The sequence below is a fragment of the Microtus oregoni genome, unplaced genomic scaffold (genome assembly GCF_018167655.1).
Source record: "Microtus oregoni isolate MIOR12 unplaced genomic scaffold, Mior012 000023F_ref0000262, whole genome shotgun sequence".
Lineage (NCBI taxonomy): Eukaryota > Metazoa > Chordata > Mammalia > Rodentia > Cricetidae > Microtus > Microtus oregoni.
In genome coordinates this window covers 1,718,561-1,744,484 of record NW_024543082.1, presented here as the reverse complement: position 1 = coordinate 1,744,484, position 25,924 = coordinate 1,718,561, and the positions used below count along the sequence as shown (strand labels likewise).

Genomic DNA, 25,924 nt, shown 5'->3' with positions numbered 1-25,924 from the left:
TTTGGAGGTGTTGCGTGTCTGTTATAGTGTATTAAGGGTATTTTTTCTCAGATGAGTGGGGTGGCATACACCTTTAATCCCAGCACTTGGGAGGCAAAGGAAGGCAGATCTCTGTGAGTTCGAGGACAGTCTGGTCTACAAGATGCAGGACAGTTAGAGCTACACAGAGAAAGCTTGTCTCAGAAGAAGAAAAAAAAAAGAGTATTTTTTTTCTCTTCATTTAGGGCTACTACAAAGTTCTAGGGAAGGAAAAGCTCCCTAAGTAGCTTGTCATCCTGAACACCAAATTTTTCAGCAGAAGAGCTGAAGATAAAGGGTGTTGGAGGTGCCTGTGTTCTGGTGGCTTGAAGCCAGGGGGAAAAAAAGTTCAACAAAACTCTTTGGATAAGTAAGATAAATCCATATCCAGTAACTTATGAATATAACTATGTGATATAAAAGAGTCATTGCTAACTTCTCAGTAAATAAACCCAGTCAATATTTATAAAAGATAGCACTGTTTTTCTTCCTCCATCAGGGAATATGTCCTTTTAATCTATATACGATCAGTCATGACCATACAACTGTCTGTTACAATATCAACACTTCCTTCTCTACAAATGCTTTCTTATCAGATAAACATGCACAGTCTTTTCTAGTCATCTTTTCCCTTTGCGTATGGTCTAGTTTTCTACGCAGTTTTGCAACTAAAATTCTCAAAAGGGTGGGCTACACAGCAGTGACCCTTGTCCCTAGGAAACATACACCATGACCCCTGGTAGATAGCTAATTGACATAGATAGTACAAACCTCAGTATATTGACAACAACTAATAATAAAACACTATACATATAAATTTTTATACATACATACATATACACATTTTATATATGCTAGAATTACCTATTTTAACCTTTGGGGCCATCAGTAACTAACAGCTACAAAAATACATACATAGATTTAAAATAAGTATGTATGTATGTATGCATGTCCCCAAGTAAGTAAGTAAGTATGTTTGAATATCCCCAAGACAGGGTTTCTCTGTGTATCCCTGACCATCCTGGAAGTCACTCTGTAGACAAGGCTGGCCTACAACTAAAAGATCCACCTGCCTCTGCCTCCTGAGTGTTGGGTTTAAAGGTGTACACCACCATACCCATCGAAAATGTTTATTTTTTTTTAAATATAAGTTCTACAAGTTTTTGAAGTTACCTGGCCAGAAACCCTGTGGTAACTATAATATTTATTATTACTAAGATGGTTATTGCCTCTCAGGCCTATACATACACCACCTGACTATCCTGGATAAAGGGAATGGTTCATATCACAGGTGACGGAGTGGGATGGTAGGTTTCATTGTGCTATTCAGAATAAAATGTAATTTAAAACTTATGAATTGATTCTGGAATTTTTCATTTAATATGTCTATACCACAGTTTTCTGAGAGAACTAGGAGGCTCTCTTCTCACCTCTGTCCCATTTAGATAGTAATAGCATTCTGGCATGGGCCAGCAACTACCATTTGTCATTCTTCAACTTTCTGGTTACAATTCCAATGTCCCCAAAGGCACATGTTCTGAGCTTTTAGGATGTGGGGCCTGGCTGGCAGAGTAGGTCACCCACAGGCAGGCCTCAAAGGTCCTATCCACCCCTCTGGCTCTGGTGTAGTCCTCTACTTCCTGATCCACAGCCACATGAACAAGTCTCCAGCTCCCATCACTGGAGAGGGAGTCTCTGCTATGCTCTCACTGTCATGCATATCCTGTTTTGCTGGGATGAAATTTCTTGGAAACCATGAGCCAGAAGAGACCCTTTCCTTCCTTAAACTGTTTGTTTTTTAAGTTTTTTTGAGACAGGGTTTCCCTGTATAGTTTTGGTGCCTGTCCTGGAACTAGCTCTTGTAGACCAGGCTGGCCTCGAACTCACAGAGATCCGCTGCCTCTGCCTCCAGAGTGCTGGGATTAAAGGCGTATGCCACCACTGCCTGGCCTGCCTTAAGTTGTTTCTGTCAGGTATTTTGTTGTAGAAATGAGAACAGTGACTAACACCAGGCATAGTGACAGGCTAGGAATGGGGACCACCCACAGGTTATGCAAGTAAGACCAAATTTCTCATCTAGCACTTTAGGTCTTTAGAAGCTCCCCGGCATGTGCTGTCATGTGCAAACCAAGGCGTAAACAAAACTTACAGGTATATAAAAAGGGGAATGGAATAAAATAGAGACTCACAAGAAAAAAGTATGACAGATCACAGAAGATACCAAAGAATCTTGGTTCCTAACTACTTTGTAGTAACAGACGCTACTAAGAAACCCAAGATCCCCACTATAGTCTTCACATAAAACCACTACTTCTTTTCTAGAAGTCAGTGTTCACCCACACAAACACAGAACTGAAAAGCCTTTGTTGGCCTGTGATTTGCCTAAAAAAATGAGAAGAAAATAAACTAATTAAAAATAAGACAGCAGCTCATATTTATAATTGAAACACTTGGAAGGCTAAGCAGAAAGACTATTTTAAGTTCCAGGCTAGCCTGGGCTGTGAAGTGAGACCCCCACCTCAAATACCACCACAGCCTTAATTCTAGCATTTGGGAAACTGAGGTAGGCAAATCTCCTCTGAGCTCAAGGCTACTCAGGGCTATATACTGAGACCCTGCACCAAAACAAAAACAAAAAATCATGTAAAAAAAAAAAATCAGGGCTGGAGAGATGGCTCAGTGGTTAAGAGCATTGACTGTTCTTCCAGAGGTCCTGAGTTCAATTCCCAGCGACCACATGGTGGATCACAATCATCTGTAATGAGATCTAGTGCCCTCTTCTGGTGTGTGGGCATACATGGAGGCAGAATGTTGTATACATAATAAATAAATAAATCTTTAAGAGAAATCTTACACAACAAACCCTCTCCCAAAAAAACCTTAGACTCTTGACAATGAAGTTTTGATTTAGATATGAGATACCCTACATCTACAATCAGAGAGTTGAGCTTGACTTCAATTTTCTGTGGTCTCTAGGATAAGGGTGTCTGCTTAGCATGCATTAAGTTATGGGTTTAATCCCTAGCACCACGAACAATCAGTTTCTTTGCTTCAAGCAAATGTTTCAGTGAGATAAACTCACCAGCAGTTTAGCTTGCTCTGGAAGAGTGATCTGCTCCCTTTTTCCATCTGGGTACCGTAGCATTAGCTGTGCTTTTGGTCCTAAGGAAGAGTTATACACACATAGATAGGCGTTTAATATCGGAGATTAACTAAAACAAGTTATTTAGTACACTCAAGTTTAGCAAGTAACCCACCATTGACATCTATCCCCTCCACTATTCCATCTGACTTTTCGGGTGACATCTCCAAGAGCTCAGGGTCCATAGCTGGCAACCCTTGATGGTTTGTGGCTGTGCCAGGCTCAGTTCTGGCTGGGGGCTCCATCAGTGGCCTTCTGTTCTCCTCTTTTCTATGCCCCACATCTTTATGAGGAGACTTTCTGGACTTAGCAAGATTCTCTACCTCCTCTTCCTCATCAGAGCCACAAACCGATATGAATTCCTCACTGCCAGAAAAAAGTTCCGATTCAGATTCTTCATCTGAGCGGTTATCCTGCTTTGCCTGTGCTGAGTCGAAATGTGTCTCCTGCAGAGAGGCTCTGATGGCGGCTTCCAGCTGGCTGTCTTCACTGGCATCTATGAGGCTCTCCTACGAGGTGTGCCAAAACACGGGTGGAAAGAATAACAGTTAAACCAAAAACCACTTAAACAGGATATAAAAAACATACAGTCAACACGTCACCATAATTTTCTGCCGAAGCAGAATCTGTCTCTTGTACAATGTGAGGCCAAGGACTTTTATTAGAAAGTAAAACTGGAATGGCTACTTTAAAGGCAAAAGTAAAAGACTATCATTAAACTGGATATGATGGCACATACCTATAATGCCAGCATTCATGAAGGGGATTGCTCAAAGTCTGAGGCTAGCCTGTGCTACAAAATGAGACACTGTTTGAAACACAAATAAGTACACTAATGTTTTAAGCCCAGGCATTTTTGGCATCAAAATGAACAAAGCCAAGAAAATAGGTTATAATTCTTTTGTTTAGAAAAATAACTTTATTTATTTATTTTAAAGATTTATTTATTATATATACAGTGTACTTGTCTGCTTGTATGCCTGCAAGCCAGATGAGAGCGCCAGATCTCATGGCAGATGGTTGTGAGTCATCATATGGATGCTGGAAACTGAACTCAGGACCCCTGGAAGAGCAGCCAGTGCTCTTAACCACTGAGCTATCTCTCTAGTCCCTGAACTCAAGTTTTAAATATAAAGCCAAACTACTATTCTTTAATAAGATGACTAAACATCAGAAAATGTCTACTTTGCTTATCATTAAATACAATGATTCTTAGCATTCAAAACAAGAAAATATCATTACCAAGATATGACATGGTGGTCTGCCATACCAATCCTCCCAAGATTTAACACTTGGGAGGCTGAGGTAGGAAGTTTGCAAGTTTGACTTCCAGCATGCAGCATACAGTGAGATCATTTCTCAAAAAAAAAAAAAAATCATCTAAGGGAAAACATATTCGGGGTATACATGGACAGATTAAATTCTTGAAAGCTTAGTAATAAAGATTTTCATTATGATAACGAGAAATGCATATTCCCTTTATTTATTTATTTATATAAATTATTTATTTATACCTCTATGTATGTGTACAGCTATGCAGCTAGTATGTACACATTTAAGTCAGAGAACCAACTGGCAGAAATCTGTTTTCTCCTTGCACCACAAGGATTCTAGAGATTACTCAGGTCATCAAGGTGGGAAGAAGGTGTCTTAACCCACTGAGCCATCTAACAGCCATAGAATTGCAAGTTTCTAATATTCTCTTGTTACAAGTTTTGAATACCACCGATTTTTACCTTTTTATTGGGGGTTGAGGGTTCAAGACAGGGTTTTTCTGTGTAGCTCTGGCTGTCCTAGAATATTGCGGACCAGGCTGGCCTCAAACTCAAGAGTTCAGAGATTGACCAGCCTTAGCCTCCCAAGAGCTAGGATTAAAGGCATGTGTCCACTGCCCACACAGATTTCATTTTTAAGTCACAAAATATGGACCACGTGAATGGAGCTAATTTATGCATGCATACCATGTACATGCCTGGTACCTACAGAGTCTAGAAGGCACTGATCCTTGGAACTGGGGCTACAAGTGGTTGTGAGCTGTCTGGTGTGGGTACAGGAATCTGAATCAGGGTTTTCTAGAAGAGCAAGTGCTCTTCTTCATGGAGCCATCTCTCCAGCCTAGTATTATGATTTTTTTTTTTTAAAGAGTCTTCTATAGTCCAGATCGGCTCAAAACACACTATGTGGCTCAGGATGATCTTGGAACTCTCAATCCTTTTCCTACTGCCACATAATAATTTTTTATAAATTAAGCCAGACATAATGGGGACACCTTTAATCCCAGCACTTGGAGGCAAAGGCAGGTGAATCTATGTGAGTTCAAGTATAGCCTGGTCTACAGAGTGAGTTCTTGGACTGGCAAAACTACATAATGAGAAACCTTTCCTAAAAAATAAATGAATAAAAATAAAATTAAGTCTAATTTATCACCATATAAAGCAGGTAGACTTATTTATGGGACAGCACCAGCTTAAGTAACTAAATTTGCAATAACACTGTACAGCAGGGAGACAGCAGATAGCACCAGGTTCCTATTGTTCCTATCCAATACTCACTCTTCCCTGGGATTCTTTACTTACAGAACCCAAATTATGGTGATAAACAAAAACATCAGGGGTCAGAGAGTTGGTTCAGATTAAAAGAACCCACTATTCTTTTTAGAATTTTATTTTTATTATTTTAATATGTGTGTGTATGTATGTGTTCGCACAAGTGTAGGTGCCCACACACATCAGACCTGGAGCTGACTATGAGCCACCTGATGTGGGTGGGTACCTGGACCTGAACTCAGTTCCTCTGGAAAAATAGTATATGCTCCCACTATTCCCACTACAATCAGCAACATTTGACAGTAATTACTCAGCCATCTTTTCAATAGCGTCTCATCAAGAGCCGGGGGCTTTTGGTGAAGGTTTTAAACCAAAAGGCAAGGCTTTTCTCCATTATTGCTTTGTGAATAAAGTGGCTGTTTCTTGCTGTAGATATTTGTTGTAGCTGACTCCCCTTCTGTTACAAATTTATGAATTAATTTCCACAGTTCTGAACTATTTCCTATGCTTTTGGGGCTCACTGATCGCATTCCCCTAGCTACATGTGAAGAGTTTCACACTGCCAGGCCTTTGTTCCTCTCTCCTAGGTAAAGGCAGAGGGCTGCCTTCCTGCAATTATCTTTATCTACAGGCATTTTGCCAGTGTTTATGGTCCAGGTAAGAGCATTCCATTTAAGATGTTCACAGATATCCAAGGACACAGAATTACTACTTGTCCAAAGCTGTTGATTCACAGTTGCTCAGACAGAATAAGCATGCCCTGGTTATACCCCACTTAAAAGATTCCTAACTCCTTACACCTTAACCTCAGCTTACTGATGATTTTAGTTCAGGAAACTTACTGCTTGTGTTTCCTTTCTTTCTTTCTTTCTTTTTTTTTTTTTTTTGGTTTTTTTTTTTTTTTTTTTTTTTTTTTTGGTTTTTCGAGACAGGGTTTCTCTGTGGCTTTGGAGCCTGTCCTGGAACTAGCCCTGTAGACCAGGCTGGTCTCAAACTCCCAGAGATCCGCCTGCCTCTGCCTCCCGTGCGCCACCATCGCCCGGCTACTGCTTGTGTTTTATAGCAGAAAAGATAATTAACTGTAACCCAGAGAAAAACTTCCTTCCCATTGGCACCACAGACCCAGAACATCTGTGATCAGAATGGCTGATAACAGCATACCCTGGAACTGATAATATAGAGGCCAGGATCTCCTCTTTGCTTCTACCACTTAGATCAGTAAGTGTAAATGCCAGACCTAGACCCATAGAAATTATAGTGTCTTATGAATATGCTAATCAGATCAGAAACCATTAGCTTCCTCCTGACTGTTTACATGGGTTACCTGGTTACACAATATCCTCTATGCATGCTGGGAGAAAAAAAAAGGGGGGGGGCGTGCTGATTTTATTGAAAATAAACCTTTATTTTATTGAAAATAAACCTTTAACCACCTAAAAATGTAGTGTAGCATACTAGCTTTCCCCTCTAGAATTCCCTGATGATTTAATTAATTTCTTAACTTTCTCCATTAAGGAGTTCACCAGACGTACACTAAGCCACTCCCACCCTGAACTGACAGCCACAGATGGACGTCTGTGTGTGAAAACTCCTTTCTGATTTTTATGGGGCAAAAGAATTCCAGTCCTGAAAACCTGCTAGGGCTGGGTAACTGCTGGTTATATTACTGGGAATGTTTTTAACAAGTGGGTTAAGGAATAAGAAAGAAGAGCTGGGCGGTGGTGGCACACACCTTTAATCCCAGTACTTGGGAGGCAGAGGCAGGCGGATCTCTGGGAGTTCGAGACCATCCTGGTCTACAAGAGCTAGTTCAGGTCAGGCTCCAAAGCTACAGAGAAACCCTGTCTCGAAACGCCCCCCCCCCCCCAAATAAAGAAAGAAAGAAAGAAACATGGATAGAAAAAAATGTCCTGTGATTAGTTTTCTTAACCCTTAGATTCTAGCTCCTTTTGCTTATTGTGGTGTCTTTAATTGAATCCTGAGAGGGATTCTTAAGAGCTGGTCTCTTGAAGACCTCATTATACTCTATCTTTCCAGCCCCACCCTCTGCTCTTGCAAAAGACAAGGGTTTAGTCCCTAAGACCCACATCATGGTTCTCAACCATTTGTAACTTCAGTTCCAGGGGATCCATCACTCTTGTGGCCTTTAAGGGCAGTGCACACATGTAGGACAAATACACACATACAGGCAAAACATTTATACATAAAGAATTTTATAAATAAAAAAAAGGTCTGATTAAGAAAGTCCATGTACTACTTGCTCTATAGTATTTATTTGCTTGTTTTAGTCTATGACTTGTTTTGAGACAGGTCTCACTCTATAGAATAGAATTCAATATATAGTTCTGATTGTCCCCAAACTTGCAATAGTCTTCCTGATTCAGGCTCTTGGGTGCTGGGATCAGACATGTGATACCCTGCAAACTAAGAATAAAAGGAATACGGGCAGGAGATGGAGGCATAAGTATCAGGAATTCGAGGAAATCTGAGCCCATTGGACAAGATCATAATCTGGTCCACAAAAAGGAGGAAACCTCAGTAACTTCCTAAAGTACATCTTAATAAACATATGGACTAGAGAGGCAATCAGTGGTTAAAGAGCTTGCTTCAAAAGTGGGAGGACTATTGCTCAGCTCTCCAGAACCCCTATAAATGCTCGGTGGGTGTAGCAGTCTGGCTATAATTCTAACATTCAGTAGGCGGAGACAGGGGCTCTCATAGCAAACTGTCTAACCAGATTAGCCATATTTATGAATCTTGGGTTCAACTGAGACCCTGCCTCAGTGAATAAGGAGGGCAAGGAACGATTACACATACACACACACACACACACACACACACACACACACACTCACATACACAAGGACATACACATACACATCACACAAATACAGATTTTAAAAGGAGTTATATAACCAGACAGAGGAACTTCTAGTGGTGAGACAAGTCTCCAGGAGCCAGGAAGGAGCACTAAGAGATTTCAACAGTCAGATTAGTGCTGCTGTTGCTACAGTTACAGAAACTTCTTTCTGCAGTGGACAATGGTAACTGCAAAGACACATAAGGGGTTAAAGTGTGGAGAATAAATGTTGAATGGAACTATAGCATTCATAGCAGCCTCTCCACAATTCAGGAAATGTCATGGAAGCGAAGGCAGAGAGAATGTAAGATGTGAAGGATGGGTGGAGGGACATTTTCTGGGCGTGACAAAATTGAATTCCTGAGTGCAGTGGCTGTGATCACCTGTATAAATCCTGCACAAGATGGACCCATCAACACCCTGGCATGGAAAGAACTTACAAAGGCACAACCTCTCCCTAAAATAAACAGTTAATGTTTGCTGGGAATGGAAAGGGCGTTTTCTTTAGGAGTGTAGCCACTGGTAAGGTGTCCATGCTCCTGTAAATGATTTCTCACCCAAGCTTCTATAAGTAAATGAATAAAAATATGAAACTCTATATACATATACAAACATATATGCATGCATACATATCAGTCAACAGCAACATGTGTCATAACAGCAATTCAAATTAATAAATTTGTTTATTGAGGTTGTACTCTAAGGTCAATACAAAAAAAAAAAAACAACAACCCAACAACAACAAGAAAATACTGCTGGGAGAAATTAAAGACACAAAAATAGGGAGATAATAGGGAGATATTTTCCATACTACCAGACCTGAAGATTCAATTATTAGATGTCCATAGAACTAGTGTATTCCAATTAAAATTATAGTAAGTTTCCTTGTATTAAATAACAGGTTGGTTCTAAATTTGTAAAGAAATGTGAAACGCCCAAAGTAAACAGGAAAATTTCATTTATTCAATTTAGGTACTCACTTTAGATATGGGCTATTTCTTTTATCACTATACCCTATAGACTTCTATAGATACACAATTTTATTCTCATTGCCATCAAAATTATAACCAAGGTAAGACTGCCTTATCTTTGAAGCACTTTTACTTGAAACTAATTAGCAAAGATGTCTGCATAATAACTATTACAGAGATTAAGTGTAAAAATAAACTCTGGGAGAGCCAGGGAAACCCAGGACCTAAAGCTATCTCACCAGTAATAATACTTAAATTGTTCCTTTCTTTTCTTTTTAGGTCTCATTTTTATTCTTTAATTATTTATATATGTAGGGGGTTATATACATGTATTATGACTTCACTGAGTAGATGAAATTCTTCTGCAGAAAACTATCAAAAAAGTAAGAAGTATCTAAGTAGTACAGTCAGAAACACTAACTGGTCACTACTTACGTTATTAAAAGTACCATTTTAAATCAAATGTTTCACATAAAATGCTGACATACAGGTATATTCAGTCATCTGTCACTTATACTTACTGATCGGGCACATTTTTTGGGGGGACTGCTAGAAAGTCCATCCAGTTGCCCATGTTCACCCAGAAACCCTGTTACTTGGTCCAAGAAAGAAGACACATCTAATTGGTGCCACTCTACTAGCTTCTGACCTAAAAATTAAAAAAAAAAAAAAATGAAGACATGTAAATATAAAATCAATAACCATACTCATTAAATAATTGCCATATGAATAGTGAACATTTGTTACAAATTCACATCCCCATCCTTCAGTTGCTGAAGTCACAGAGTATCATCATAACCTACCAATAACATCAATTATAACTCATTGATAGAATCAATCATGACAGGAAAATTATCTTATTTGCTGGCACCACTTACAGCAATTTAGGAAGAAATTCAAACAAAGAAAAATTTAAATAAAATATAATAATGAAACCAGCTCACCCTCTAGTGCTCTAGAGGAAAACAACCAAAACTTAAAATCTTAAGATTTTATTATAATAGAAAAACCTAGGGAGACCCTTATAAAGAGATAATCCTATCAGTTTTCCTGAAAAAAGAGCAGAACTGTACAAACACAAAATACTGTTTCCCTTCAAGTTGCCAGAAATAGACTCCCAAAATACACACATTCAAGGATGTTTACATAATTATGTAATAAAAAGAAAAACTTTCCTTAACTGTTACATTGCTAAAGCCAGACCCAATCAAATATTAATCAACTATTTACGTATGTGAAAAACAAATGATAGTTTAAAGGCTGTAATTGGATGTAACTTACCTGTCCGTGGGTCCAAGATGGAAACATAGGGGAAATCCCCTAATTTATAAAACTGTATGTATCTCTGACCTTCCTCACTGTCATGATAAACCTGTTAAGTCAGCAATATAAAAAGCAGTGTTACCCACTAACAGCAATGGATTCCCCAAATAAGCCTTTGAAAAACATGCTTTGTTTTCATTCCCATGTGAAAAGGGAAGTAAGATCAGGTATGGACTTACTCCCGGTCCCTTCTAAAAACTCATTATGAACAACAAACCTATTCCTCCTCCTTCCTCACTTCAAAAGAGGTACTATTTTTTTCTTTTCAAGTATTTGTCCATCTATGAGTTTTCTCTTTGTTTGGTTTGGTTTATTTTGGAGACAGGATCTCACTATATAGCTCTGGCTGTCCTGGAGTTTACTATGTAGACCAGGTTGTCCTTGAACTTACAGAGAAAGGCATTCGTCACTATGCCTGGCATAGAAAACGTATTTTAATAAATCACAATATATTAAGATTATAAATTTGAAAGCCCAACATTTTATTAGGCAGAGATGTTCAATATTTGAATAAAATAAAAGAAATTCTATCATTAAAAACAATCACAGAGCTAGGCAGTTGTGGCACACACTTTTAATCTCAGCAGCACTCTGAGAGGCGGAAGCAGGTGGATCTCTGCAAGTTCAAAGCCAGCCTGGTCTACAGAGTGAGTTCCAGGACAGTCAGGGTAACACAGAGAAATCCCGTCTTGAAAAAAACAAAAACCAAACCAAACCAAACCAAAACCTCAAAAAACAACAATCTCAGAGGCCAGCAAAATGACTCATCAGGTCAAAGTGTTGCAGCACAAGTCTGACCACCTGAGTTTGATCCCCAGAATCTATAACGGAAGGAGACAACCAATTTCCAAAAGTTATCCTCAATCCTCCACACCACACAGCCATCCAGTATATACACGCAAATTTATAATAACAATAGTTAAAAAATAACCAGAAATCCCACTGGATTTATCAGATTGTAAAATACAAACAGGTAAATTAACAGCATCAATAGTAATATATCTTAGAAAAGGAAAATATTATGTTTACTTTGTTATTTTCTGTAACTTTTTAAAAACTAGAAATTGAAACTGGGTCTATCTAGGCTATAATCCCCAGCTACTCAGGTGACTGAGGTCAGAGGATCACAAGTTAAAGGGCTACTTGGAGTGGTTTCAAAAGCTCAAAAGGAGTCGACCCTAGTGGCACACACCTTTAATCCCAGCACTTAGGAGGCAAAGGCAGCTTGATCTCTGAGTTCAAGGTAAACCTGGTCTACAGAGTGAGTTCCAGGACAGCCAGGACTATACAGAGAAACCACATCTGGAAAAAAAAACAACTAAAGAACTAAAAAGGAGGATGGAGATTATCTTAATGGTGGAGTACTTGCCTAGCTTGCAGGAGGACCCAGGTTGAATCCCCAGCAGTAAGCCAAACAAAAAAAAACTCCAACCAAACAAGAAAAGTGAAACAAAAGTAAAGTTAGAGGTAAGCTACCTAGTTTAACTTAACTAGATAATTTACACGAAAAGATATTACATCTGAACACGGAGGAATATTAAGCTAAGAACGCACAGTAAAAGAGTAGCAAACTCAAGCTAAAACACAAGGTTTTTTTTTTTTTTTTTTTTTTTTTTGGAATTTTCGAGACAGGGTTTCTCCGTAGCTTTTGGTTCCGGTTCTGCGGTCCTGGAACTAGCTCTTGTAGACCAGGCTGGCCTCGAACTCACAGAGATCCGCCTGCCTCTGCCTCCCGAGTGCTGGGATTAAAGGCGTGCGCCACCACCGCCTGGCTAAAACACAAGTTTTAATGTTTTTCCAAAGTTCTAAAATGTTTTTCACATGGCCATTTGTCTTGTATGGATATTAAATAGTTGAAATTGACTAATTCCAAGCACTAAGCATGAATTACATACTATATCTTGAGAATTTAACACCCACAGATCCTGACATTAAAATGTTAATGTGTTTTATATATATATATAAAATCTATTGATTTAAAGAATATCAATGTTGATTTCACCTGTTTCCTCTGAACCTTTTCAGATGGTATTTAAGGTTTCTCTACTGAACTGTACAGCTGTAGACCGACTGTCAGATGCTCCTGAAGCATGAGCATCACATATTTAACCATCACAGGTAACTTATGTCATAAATAAATTCACTTTTCCTAGTTTGTAACACCATTCCTCCTCAACAACATCCCACACTACAAAAATATTACCAAATTTTTAATTAACTGTCCTTCTCACCTGCCAGAAAATGAAATGTTCCCGGATAATATTCTTCACAGCTTCATTGCTCCACACATCACGGTTGAGGCACTGGCATGCAAAGTCTTGTACATTTTGAATGTTTATCATCAGCCATTTATTCTGCATCTGGCCACACTCTTTGGCCTGTAAAAGTAAAGTTAAACATTGATTTAAAAAAAAAAGTCTCTAGTCAAGCAGTGGTGGCACACACCTTTAATCCCAGCACTTGTGCGGCAGTGGCAGGAGGATCTCTGAGTTTGAGGTTAATCTGGTCTACAGAGACAGTTGCAAGAGAGCCAGGGCAGAAAAAGTCAATTTTAGGAGCGTCATTCCTGATAGAGTGACCATGCTCCAGTGGATGTTCCATGCTCCCCTGGACCATTCTGTGTAAGGGTAGCACAAATTGGTCTTGGTGGTTTTAGGTGGGAAATGTGAAGCTGGGAGGAGTTAGGGGATTAGGGAATGAATATGATTAAAATACTCTGTAATGAATTCTAAAAGGGTGTGGGTGGTTCACACCTTGTTGTAAACTGGGTAGCAGCACAGGGTAGGCAGAGGCAGGTGGAGTTCTGAATTCAGAGCTCCAGGACAGCAAGGGCTATAGAGAGAGACCCTGTCTCAAACTCTGTTGCCAAAATAAGAAAGAAAAAATAAAATATCAAATAATTAATAAATAAAATGATATCTAGAGGCTGGCGATATGGACCAGAATATAAAAGTACTTGACACTCTTACAGAGGAATGGAGTTTGGTTCCCAGCACCTATCCCCAGTGGGTCACATCTCCAGAGGATCTGATGCCCTCTTCTGGTCTCAGGGGACAACATCATGCAATGCATATATATGCATACATATACATATAAATAATAAATCTTTAAATGACATAGTTTTTTTCATTTATACATTATTATTTTGCATATACATAATCCTTGTGACAGCTCTCAAGCTGAGTGAATTAGGAGAAATCAGAACTGGTGGAATTGCACTTTAGAGAACACAGACCTTTAGGACTGAGAAGAAAGGCCCACCCAGAAGTTGGCTGGCACCAGCCACTGAATGAATGAAAATTGGAGGAAATAAGTGTGTACATCCCTGTAAGACCCTTTCTTTCTCAGTGTACACATGTGGCCATTGTCATCAAACTTCAGCTCTCCAGGGAGTTTCTAGGCCTTCAACACCAGACAGAATAGCTGAAGCAACCTACTTTTTGGATTGAGCAGCTCAAGTATATATACAGTCACTGTTGGAACTACCAGTGAATATCATTAAGTCAACCTAGTAAATCCCTTATTTTTATTTTTTTTTCTGTAATACTATGCACAATAGTCTTGATTCTGCTCCTTTAGAGAAAGGGAAATACTGGCTTTGACCTAACTGTTGGAACCCCACATTCAACAGTCTTACCAGCCAGCAAATCCTCTCTGAAAATACTAAATATCTTGAAAATGTGATAGTTTTGTTTTATTTACTTGTTTGTTTGTTTGTTTTTAAAGGTTTGTTTAATTTTATATGTTTGAATGCATGTTTATGAGTTTATGTACATGCTTGCTATCTGTGGAGACCAGAAGAGGGTACTGGATTCCCTAGAACTGCAGTTGTAAGTCACCATCTGGGTGCTGGAAACTGAACTGGATCCTAATGCTCTTAAGTGCTAAGCCATCTCTCCAGTTCCTACTGCTGTCTTCTCAATGACAGTCATTATCACTGTGGTGAGAAGGGAACATATTCCCCTAGCTTTGGTTAAAAGTTAGCAGACAATCAAGTAAACTGCCCCAGGAAATTTTCCTTTGAGTTTAGAAAAGATAAAGCTAGGAAGAACTGGGGAAAGAATATATTTTGTAATTGGATACAGATATATTTCTAATCTCCCCAATACTTACCTGAAACTGCTGTGGGAGCACATTCTGCTCCTTCAGCCAATAGCCTTTAAGATACCAGCCCACCTGGGCATGGTCTCTTATACTGTAAGAGCAGCTGTAAAGTATGTGCCCTGCTCTCTTGCATCTGGCTGCTAGACTCTGTTTTTGTTCATGCAGAGAACTGTTATCTAGGACAGTGATCTGTAAGTTTTCCCTTAAATAAATAACCCTTTCATTATTCATAATTCTGAACTGGTGTGGGATATTTTGTGACTTCCATCATCATGAAACCACAAATAACAAAAAATATACACAAATTTAATGTATTATCCATTCTAACTAAGCACTGCCACATGGAGACCAGACTTTTACAATGTCAAATATGACAGGAAAAGTAGTTCAAAATTCTTTTGAAGTCCCTTCTTCACAATTTCATGGATAATTTATTTTTACTATAAACCAAGAATTATCACCCTTCTAATTATAGGAAACATTTTATAGTTTGTCTATGATATACCCAATTGCCAACATCACTAGTTAAGTTTTGGGTTACAATTATGGAAAATAAGTTATTTAAACACAAGCATTAAGTTATTACAAACTGAAGCTGGGCAATGGTGGCACATACCTTGAATCTCAGTACTCGGGAGACAGAGGCAGGTGGATATCTGTGAGTTTGAGGCCAGCCTGATCTACAAGAGTTTGTTCCAGGACAGACTCCAAAGCTACAGTGAAACTCTGTCTCAAAAAAACCAAACCAAATAAAAAACAAACAAAACAAAAACAAACAAACAAAACAAAACAAAACAAAAAAACAACCAAACCAACCAAACAAACAAAAAAGATATTACAAACTGGGTTGGGTGTGGTGGTGCACACCTTTAATCTCATAACCAGGTGGCTCTCTGAATTCGAGGCCAGTCTTGTCTAAGAGCTATATAGTGAGACCCTGCCTCAAAAATGAAAGAACTACGCCTTTAATCCCAGTTGCTTGGGAGGCAGAGGCAAGCAGACTCTCTGTGAGTTCAAGGCCAGCCTGGGCTCCAAAGCTACACAAAACACCAAAACCAAACAATAAACAAACCACCCTCCCCCAAAAAACCCAAATAAATAAAATGAAGCTATTATAAGTTGAGCAACTTTTTTTGTTTTTGTTTTTCCAAGACAGGGTTTCTTCTCTGGGTAGCCACAGGTGTCCTAGAACTCAATCTGAAGATCAGGCTAGCCTTGAACTTAGAGATACCCCTGCCTTGGCTTCCCTAGTGCTAGGCATGCACTACTACCACCCCAGCAAGTCGATCAATTTATATTAGCCCAGATCAGCTAACTAAATGATAAACAGGTAGGTAACAGATATTATATAGATACATTGTCCTGAGTAGATGGCAAGATTTCATCACACTACTTAGAAGAGTGGCTAACTTAAAACATACCAATTTTCGGCCAGGTGGTGCACACCTTTAATCCTAGCGCTCTACCCAAGAGGTAGAGGCAGGTGATCTCTGTGAGTTCAAGGCCAGCCTGGTCTACAGAGTGAGTTCCAGGACAGGCTCCAAAGAAAACAGAGAAAACCTGTCTCAAAAACAACCACAATAAAATACCATAGCAACTTTTATGTCTGGAACTTTCCATTTAATATTTTGAGATTTCAAGTAAGTTAAACTTAATCAAAACTGAAGATAAGGGGTAGACTACAATATAGGCAAAAGAGAAACACAAATAATTTATAAATGGTTAATAAACATTATACTACATACTTAGCAATAGTAAAAGATACATACATTTACAAAACTAAGTTTATAAAAAGAAGCTTTCAAAGTGTTAGAGGTTCTACAATGATGCCACACAAGGCTAATCAAAGGCTCTCAAAATAATCAACCTCATACACTGTTGTTAAAAATGTTAGTCATTTACTGCCAGTAAAAATATAACCCAGTGCAACCCTTAAGTATATTATGCATAAATAGTTAGGATACCAATTCTCTATATACTGAAAAAAATAAAATTGAATTAAAAAGGCATGGTGGCACACAGAGGAGGTAGAGGCAGACCCATCTCTGATTTTGAGGCCAGCATGGTCAATATACTATGGCCAGGTTACATGGTAAGACCCTGTCTCAAGAAAGAGGAAAGAGGGAAAAAAAAAAAAGACAAACTAAAATTGTAAACCAGTTCATAGGTTTAGTATACAATCTCCAAAAACTTACTGTTTCAAAGCTGCCTTTGTGCATCAAGTCAATTGGGGGCCGGAACAGATCTGCAAGGGTGGTGAGTTTCTTATCTATTGCTCCTCCATTTCTTAATTCCTGTTCTTGCCTAACTGCAATACAGAAAGATGGGAAAAGTTTTAATTAGTCATAAAATGGAAGTGTTAAATTCCATAATAAACAAAAGACCTTATATTGACTGAAAGAATTACTGAACAGTATGCTTAGTTTCAAGAAGCAAATGACTTAAAAAAAAAAATACAAAGAGGGACAAAAAAATATTCCAGGAGTTTGCGTTGTTCCCTAGCCTAAGGAAAAAAGTAGAAAATTAAATTAGTTACAAATAGTCCTGTTGGGCCAGGCCTGGTGGTGCAGACTTAGGCTAACACAAGAAGTTCAGTCAGGTGTGGCAGCACCTGGCTTTAACCCCAGCACTCAGGGGACAAAGGCAGATTTCTGTGAGTTCAAGGCTAGCCTGTTCTACAAATTAAGTTCCAGGATAGTCAAAGTTGTTACACAGAGAAACCCCATCTCAAAAAACAAAAAACCTGAACCACAGAGTGAATTCAAGTCCAATCTGAACAACCTAGTAAGAAACTGTCTGTTTCACAGTAAGAAGGAAAGGCAGCTGAGCTGGAGATCTAGCTCAGTACTTATCTAGTACACACAGGCCCCCATTTAGTGCCCAGCACCATTTAAAACAAAACCGAATTCACCTTGAGATGAGGATACACCTCAAGAGTGTTTGCTTGCCTAGAATATTCAAGGCCCTGTTTGTCGCCAGCAAAATAATACACACACACACACACACCCTCAAAGTAAACTCTTTCACATATTCATAACACAGAAGAAAGCTTTCAGAATCATTTTTCTAGTTTGATAATGACCCTAACCCATCGATTGCAGCTAGCTCCCAGTCTGTAAGCTTGCAGTAGAGGTAGAGCAGTAGAGGTGTCCCCATCTACTAAAAAAGCACAGATTCCTTTGATAACTTAAGCCTTTTCTTTCAACTTTTTACAAAGTTACTGGACCTATCCTTACCTTAAAAGGGCACAGATACAACACCAGATACAGACCAAGCATTTGTCATGTATTATCTAAAAAACAACTGTCCTAGGCCAGCTAGATGGTTCAGAAAGTCAGGATACTTGCTGCAAAACCCGATGGCCTGAGTTCAATCCCCAGGGCCCATGTGGTAGGAATTAACTCCAATAAGCTATTCTCTTGTTAGAGAATACACACATATCATGGCCTACACACCACCCCCAACAAATAAACGAACAAATTTGTCCTTTCTTTAGACTCTTAAAAGTATACTTCTGAGACACTTCTGAGCTGTACCACAGAAAGGCATGAACTGTGCTGACTAGTTTTATGTCAACTTGACAAGCTAGAGTCGTCAAAGAGGAAGGAGACTCAAGAAAATGACTCTGTAACATTAGACTGGCTATAGGCAAGCCTGTAGGGCAATGGTCCTCAGCTTTCCTAATGCTATAACCCTTTAATACAGTTCCTCATGTTGTGGTGACCCCCAAGCCATAAAATTATTTTCATTGCTACTTCATAACCGTATTTGCTATTGTTACTAGCTATAATGCAAATATCTGATATGCAGGATACCCCTCCCCCAAGCGATTGTGACCCACATGTTGAGAAACACTGCTGTAGTACATTTTCTTAATTAGTGATTGATGGGGGAGGGCCCAACCAATCGCGGGTGGTACCACCCCTAGGCTGGTGGTCCTTGGTTCTACAAGAAAGCAGGCTAAGCAAGCCATGGGGATCAAGCAGCACCTTTCCATGGCCTCTGCATCAGCTCCTTCCTCCAAGTTCCTTCCCTGTTTGAGTTCCTGTCCTGACATGAAGTATGAGCCAAGTAAACCCTTTTCTCCCTGTGGGGACCCACAGTTGTGATCCTGCTCTACCATGACTGGAGGTCAGAGACTTTGAGTTTATTTTTGCTCTCTCAAAGTTGTTGACAACAAGTGTGGCTACAAATGAAGAGATTCTGACCCAGGGTGTGGTTAAATTAGTATTTTGAGTGTAGAGGTGGAGCTATTCCATCTGGACCAAAGGTCAGAGAATTCAAGTCTATTCCTTATATCATGTTAATGAAGTCTGTTGCCTCCTCCCTCCCCTTATGTTTCTCTCTTATTTCTCTTACATCTGTTTCTTTTTTACTTAATAATTCTAACCATGTTCTTACCCTGGACCATACAAGTTTTGTTGATGCTGATCTTTGACACCTCCCTAAGTTGGGTATGGTCATAGTGTTTCATTATAGCAACAGTAACCCTAACTAGGATAGTGTATGTATATACATGTACATGTATGTATGTCATGGTACATATGCGGAGTCAAAGTACAACTTGCAGGAGTCAGTTTCTCCCTTTTCATCATGTGGATCCTGGAGATCAAACTAGCCAGTATCTTTACCCAACATTTTGATGTTGCTATTATTTCACTTTTTAAACATGGGGAATCCTCAAAGTAATGAAGACAAATACTAAACATTCTTTTCATTGTAACAGAAAGGAAGTGGAATGGAAGATGGAGCTGAGAGACTAGTTCACAAATACCTACTAGTTTCAGTTTGAAAATCTCGGAAACCATCAAATATTGAACGTGCAGGCCTTCGTCTTTTAGGGGCTGTAGAAGAAAAACAGAATTGGTAAAAAAAAAAATTAAAACATTAATTTTGAATAATATTCTAAAGATATTCTTTATATAAGCATTCTTGTTTTATTTTGTGTGTACGTAATCTTTCCCTACAATGTAAGTTTGTGTAGCATTTGGTCAGGAGAGAGTATCAGATGCCCTGAAGCTAGAGTTATAGACAGTTATGAGCCTCTACATGGGTACTGGAGACTGAACCTCTGTCCTTTCAAAAGAATCAGTCAATGTTTTTAACCACCGAGTCGTCTCTACAGCCCCATATGTATTTTAAAACGTTCATATTTTTAATAATGCCTAAAAGTGAGGGAAAAAAATAGAGTCGGAGAGATGGCTCAGCAATTAAGAGCACGGGCAGATCTTCCAGAGAATCTGAGTTCAATTCCCAGCACCCACATGGCAGTTCATAACTGTCTGTGACTCCAGTTCCAGGGGATCTGACACCCTCACACAAGCATAGATGAAAGCAAGAACACCAAGGCGCACAAAAATAAAAAATAAATTACTAAATTTCAGGACAGCCACAGTTACACAGTGAAACCTGCCTTGAAAAACAAAACCAAAAAGAAAATAAAAAGGGAGCCGGAAGCCGGGCAGTGGTGGCGCACGCCTTTAATCCCAGCACTTGGGAGGCAGAGGCAGGCGGATCTCTGGGAGTTCGAGGCCAGCCTGGTCTACAAGAGCTAGTTCCGGGACAGGCACCAAAGCTACAGAGAAACCCTGTCTCAAAAAAAAAAAAAAAAAAAAACACTGCTCTTGGTCATGCTTCTTTTTAAAGACATTTAAACAAAGCCGGGCGATGGTGGCGCACGCCTTTAATCCCAGCACTCGGGAGGCAGAGGCAGGTGGATCTCTGTGAGTTCGAGACCAGCCTGGTCTACAGAGCTAGTTCCAGAACAGGCTCCAAAGCCACAGAGAAACCCTGTCTCGAAAAACCAAAAAAAAAAAAAAAAAAAAAGAAAGAAAGAAAAAAGAAAGGGAGCCGGGCGGTAGTGGCGTGAGCCTTTAATCCTAACACTTGGGAGGCAGAGATAGGCAGATCTCTGTGAGTTGGAGGCTAGCCTGGTATACAAGAGCTAGTGCAAGGACATGCTCCAAAGGTACAGATGAAACCTATCTCGAAAAACCAAAAAAATCAGTAGCCCTCCTATACACAGATGATAAAAGGACTGGGGAAGAAATCAGAGAATCAACACCCTTCACAATAGCCACAAATAGCATAAAATATCTTGGAGTAATTCTAACCAAACAAGTGGAAGATTTGTATGATAAGAACTTTGAATCTTTGAAGAAAAATTAAGAGTGGAAAGATCTCCCATGCTCTTGGGTAGGCAGAAATAACATAGTAAAAATGGCAATCTTACCAAAAGCAATCTACAGATTCAACACAATGCCCATTAAAATCCCAGCAAAATTTCTCAAAAACCTCAAAAGAACAGTATTCAACTTCATTTGGAAAAGCAAAAAACCCAGAATAGCCAAAACAATCCTGTACAATAAAAGAACTTCTGGAGGCATCACAATCCCTGACTTCAAACTCTACTACAGAGCTACAGTACTGAAAACAGTCTGGTATTGGCATAAGAACAGACAGGAGAACGAATGGATCTGAATAGAAGACCCGGATATCAATCCACACATCTTCAAACACCTGATCTTTGATAAAGAAGCAAAAAATATCACATGGAAAAAAGAAAGCATATTTAACAAGTGGTGCTGGAATAACTAGATATCCACATGTAGAAAAATGAAAATAGACCCGTATCAATCACCATGCACAAAACTCAAGTCCAAATGGATCAAAGACCTCAACATAAAGCCAGCCACACTGAACCTTATAGAAGAGAAAGAGGGAAGTACACGTGAACGCATTGGCACAGTGAACTACTTCCTAAATATAACCCCAGCAGCATAGACACTGAGAGAAACAATTAATAAATGGGACCTCCTGAAACTGAAAGGTTTCTGTAAAGCAAAGGACACGGTCAACAAGACAAAACGACAATCTACAGAATGGGAAAAGATCTTCACTAACCCCACATCAGACAGAGGTATGAGCTACAAAATACACAAAGAATTCAAGATATTGGACACCAAAAGATCACGTAATCCAATAAAGGAAAATGAAGTACAGACCTAAACAGAGAACTCTCAACAGAGTAATCTAAAATGGATGAAAGACACTTAAAGAAATGTTCAGCATCCTTAGTCATCAAAGAAATGCAAATCAAAACAACTCAGATTCCATCTTACACTTGTAAAAATGGCCAAGATCGGGCTGGAGAGATGGCTCAGTGGTTAAGAGCACTGACTGTTCTTCCAGAGGACCTGAGTTCAATTCCCAGAAACCACATGGTGGCTCACAACCATCTGTAATGAGATCTGGTGCCCTCTTCTGGCCTGCAGGCATACATAATAAATAAATAAATAAATAAGTAAATAAAATCTTAAAAAAAATGGCCAAGATCAAAAACATAATGACAACTTATGCTGGAGAGGATGTGGGAAAAAGGGAACACTTCTGCATTGCTTGTGGGAATGCAAGCTGGTACAACCCCTTTGGATGTCAGTGTGGTGATTTCTCAGAAAATTGGGAAACAATTTTCCTCAAGACCCAGTAATACCACTTTTGGGTATATATCCAAAGGATGCTCAATCGTGCTACAAGGACAGGTGCTCAACATGTTCATAGCAGCTTTGTCATAGCCAGAACCTGGAAACAACCTAAATGCCCCTGGACCGAAGAATGGATAAGGAAAATGTGGTACATTTACACATTGGAGTACTACACAGCAGAAAAAATAACGACAGCTTGAATTTTGCAGAAAAATGGATGGAGCTAGAAAACATCATATTGAGTGAGGTAACCCAGACACAGAAAGACAATTATCACATGTACTCACTCATAGGTGGTTTTTAAACATAAAGCAAAGAAAGCCAGCCTAACAAACCACAATCCCAGAGAACTTAGACAACAATGTGGACACTAAGAGTGAAGTGGAAAGTAGAAAAAGACAAGATCTCCTGAGTAAATTGGGAGCATGGGGACCTTGGAGGAGGATTGAAGGGGGGAGAAGACACAGGGAGAGGAGCAGAGAAAAATGTAGGGCTCAATAAATATCAATAAAAAAATTAAATAAATAAATCTTTTAATACAGTTTAAAGGACTAATCATTCTTTGACCTAGCGCAATGCAAGTCAAGTCCGTCTGTGTGTGTGTGTGTGTGTGTGTGTGTGTGTGTGTGTGTGTGTGTGTGAGGATGTTTGTGTGTGTTTGGGTTTTAGAGACAGGGCTTTTCTCTTAGCCTTGGCTGTCCTTGAACTTGCTCTGTGGACCATGTTGGCCTTGAACTCAGAGATACACCTGCCTTTTGAGGGCTGGGATTAAATAGTATGAGCCACCACTGCCTGGCTGCAAATTCTTCTCTTTGTAGAGAGGGTGTCACATACCTTTGATCCCAGTATTTCTAAGGCAGAAACAGGCACATTTCTGTGAGTTCAAAGCCAGATTGATCTAGAGCTACACAGTGAGATCATGTCTTGGGAGGGAAAAAAGGCAAGTGCTCTTCCTACCTCCAGCCCTTGCCCTTATATAAATCCTAAGCCCCAAGATTTAAGAATTCTGTCTTAGTGGATGCACATGTAGAATCATAAACACCAAAAAAATACACTGAAAATTTCTGAAGTGTTCCCATGATTACACAGGACAAAGTTCTTCTACTATACTTTTAGAGAACCTATATTCAATTTTTATATATTTTATATAAAATTTAGAATGTATTAATTGAAATGTTACTTTTTTTATTAGAAAAATGTTTTCAAACTTTATTACCCATACATATCATACTCTTGGAGCTCTGTTGATGTTGTTTTGGGCAATAGGCTCTGCCTCAAAAAGCAAAACAACATCAACAGAGCTGTGGCTGACCTAGACCTCATTATGTAGACCAGGTTGACCACCAGATCAGTCTGCCTGAGAGCTGGGATTTAAAGGCATGTACACCACGGCCAACTGAAAATGAATATGTTAAATAAATTCTTTCAGTGTAACACTTTAAATTGATGTGTGTGTGTAAGTGTGTGTGTGTGTGTGTGTGTGTGTGTGTGTGTGTATGCCAGGCTGTGGTATACGTTAAAGATGTGGCAAACACCTTTAATCCCAGCACTTTGGATGTGGAGGTAGGCAGGCAGATCTCTGTAAGTTCAAGGCCAGCCTGGTCTACAGAGTTAGTTCCAGGACAGCCAGGGCTACACAGAGAAACTCTGTCTTGACAAACCAAAAGGAATCACTCAGTTAAAAGAAAAACAATTAAAATTACAAAATAGATAGCTAAGCAGTTAAAAGCAACTGCTGCTTTGTTCAGTTCCCAAGAAGTACCCACATGGGTTAGCTCACAACTATCTCTAACTCTAGCTCCAGGGGATCCAATTTCCTTTTCTGGTGATTTGTGTGTGTGACTGTGCGCGCACGCGAGTATGTACGTATGCACATGCACACCCACCCACACCCCACAAATTAAAATTTTAAAAACCAAAACCAAAATTTAGAGTTGGTAGTACTTGCCCAGCATGCATGAAGCCCTGGCTTCAATCCTGCGTACCTCATAGTCCTGGAGTGGTGATATATGCCGGTAATCATAGCAGAAATTTAAAGTCATCTTTGACTACATGAGTTGAGTTCAAAACCAACCTGAGCTGGCTACACAAGCACATGTTTAAATGTCATTCATATAAGCACACATGACCACCAATATTTATATTAAACTATCATAATTATAATGCCAGAAATAGTGCTACATGCCTGGAATCTTAGTAGAAATAGGAGGTAGAAGGTCATAAAGGGCTACAAAATAAGTTCAAGACTCGACTACATAAGACTATCTCAAAAACAAAAGAAACACAATTACCTTCAGGAAGAGACTTTCTAAAATAGTCAGTATTAAATTTTTAAATAGTTAGCCCAAATTTTAAAAAATTTAAACCTAATCTTTTTCATTCTGCTCTTTTTTAAAACTACGGAGAAGCCCTGTCTCGAAAAATGAAAAAAATAAAACAAAACAAAAAAACTGAAGAATTGTGATTCTTTCTAATCTTCGAACTATTTTTAATTAATAGTATCTATTTAAAACGTATGTTTGGGGGCTGGAGATATGGCTCAGTGGTTAAGAGCACTGCCTGCTCTTCCAGAGGTCCTGAGTTCAATTCCCAGCAACCACATGGTGGCTCACAACCATCTGTAATGAGATCTGGCGCCCTCTTCTGGCCTGCAGGCATACATGGAGGCAGAATGTTGTGTATACATAGCAAATAAATTAAAAAATAAAATAAAATAAAACGTATGTTTGTAGCAGGAGTTCTTTAGGTTAAGTGCCTTTGTTGTTGCTTTGGTTTTTTAAAAGACAGCCCTTGTATCTAGCCCAGGATAGCTTGGAGCTCAAAATCTACTACTACCTCAACCTTCTAAGTGCTAGAATTATAGTCATGTACTACCATACCTGGCCCCCAAACAATGTCTTCTGAAAACTAGGTAAGTGATAGGATTTTTAAAATTTTATTTTGTAATGTGTGTGCTTGCCACAGTCCATATGTACAGATCAGAGGACAACTTTCAGGAGTTGGTCCTCTCTTTCAACCAGGGGTTCCAGAGACGGGACTCAGGTCATTGATGCACAGCCCTTTTATACAACCTTTCTGACAGATTATAACCCTAACACTTGACAAAGCAAGTGTGTTATACAACGGGACACAGAATACCAGTGTAATAGGGGAATATTCTATTCTAATCCACCAAGAGCAACCAGCTAATAGGCCAGCATATTCCTCCTCTCTTTCATCCCTTTGTGAGGCACCAGGCCACCTTGTGGCTTTTACTACTACTTTATATCACTAGCCCTCTACCCACCTCCTATTATTTTTTGGGCTCATCACTGCTATTTGCTCCCTCCCCATTTATCATACCTTCACTAAGAGCCTCTCTTACAGCTACAACACCTCTTGCCCTGGGACCTTTTCTCCAAGTGCCCTCTCATTCTTGCAAACTAGCTACCATAAGCCAGCACCATTCCTCTGTCTGTAATCATCTTTCTGTTTAC

At 39.3% G+C, this 25,924-nt stretch overlaps 1 protein-coding gene across 2 annotated transcripts in view; it reads right to left on the bottom strand.

Moving 5' to 3' along the window:
• Window positions 1-25,924, bottom strand: part of Ubxn7 (UBX domain protein 7) — a 65,401-nt gene that overhangs the window by 5,929 nt on the left and 33,548 nt on the right. Inside the window, exons 4-10 of one of the 2 annotated variants that reach the window (XM_041672771.1) lie at window positions 19,743-19,808; window positions 17,160-17,272; window positions 13,092-13,238; window positions 10,819-10,909; window positions 10,059-10,186; window positions 3,276-3,669; window positions 3,101-3,180 (exon numbers count right to left, since the gene is read on the bottom strand). In XM_041672771.1, coding sequence (XP_041528705.1) covers window positions 3,101-3,180; window positions 3,276-3,669; window positions 10,059-10,186; window positions 10,819-10,909; window positions 13,092-13,238; window positions 17,160-17,272; window positions 19,743-19,808 — 1,019 coding nt within the window. The remainder of the gene's footprint in view (window positions 1-3,100; window positions 3,181-3,275; window positions 3,670-10,058; window positions 10,187-10,818; window positions 10,910-13,091; window positions 13,239-17,159; window positions 17,273-19,742; window positions 19,809-25,924) is intronic. The other variant, XM_041672773.1, reaches the window with a different exon arrangement.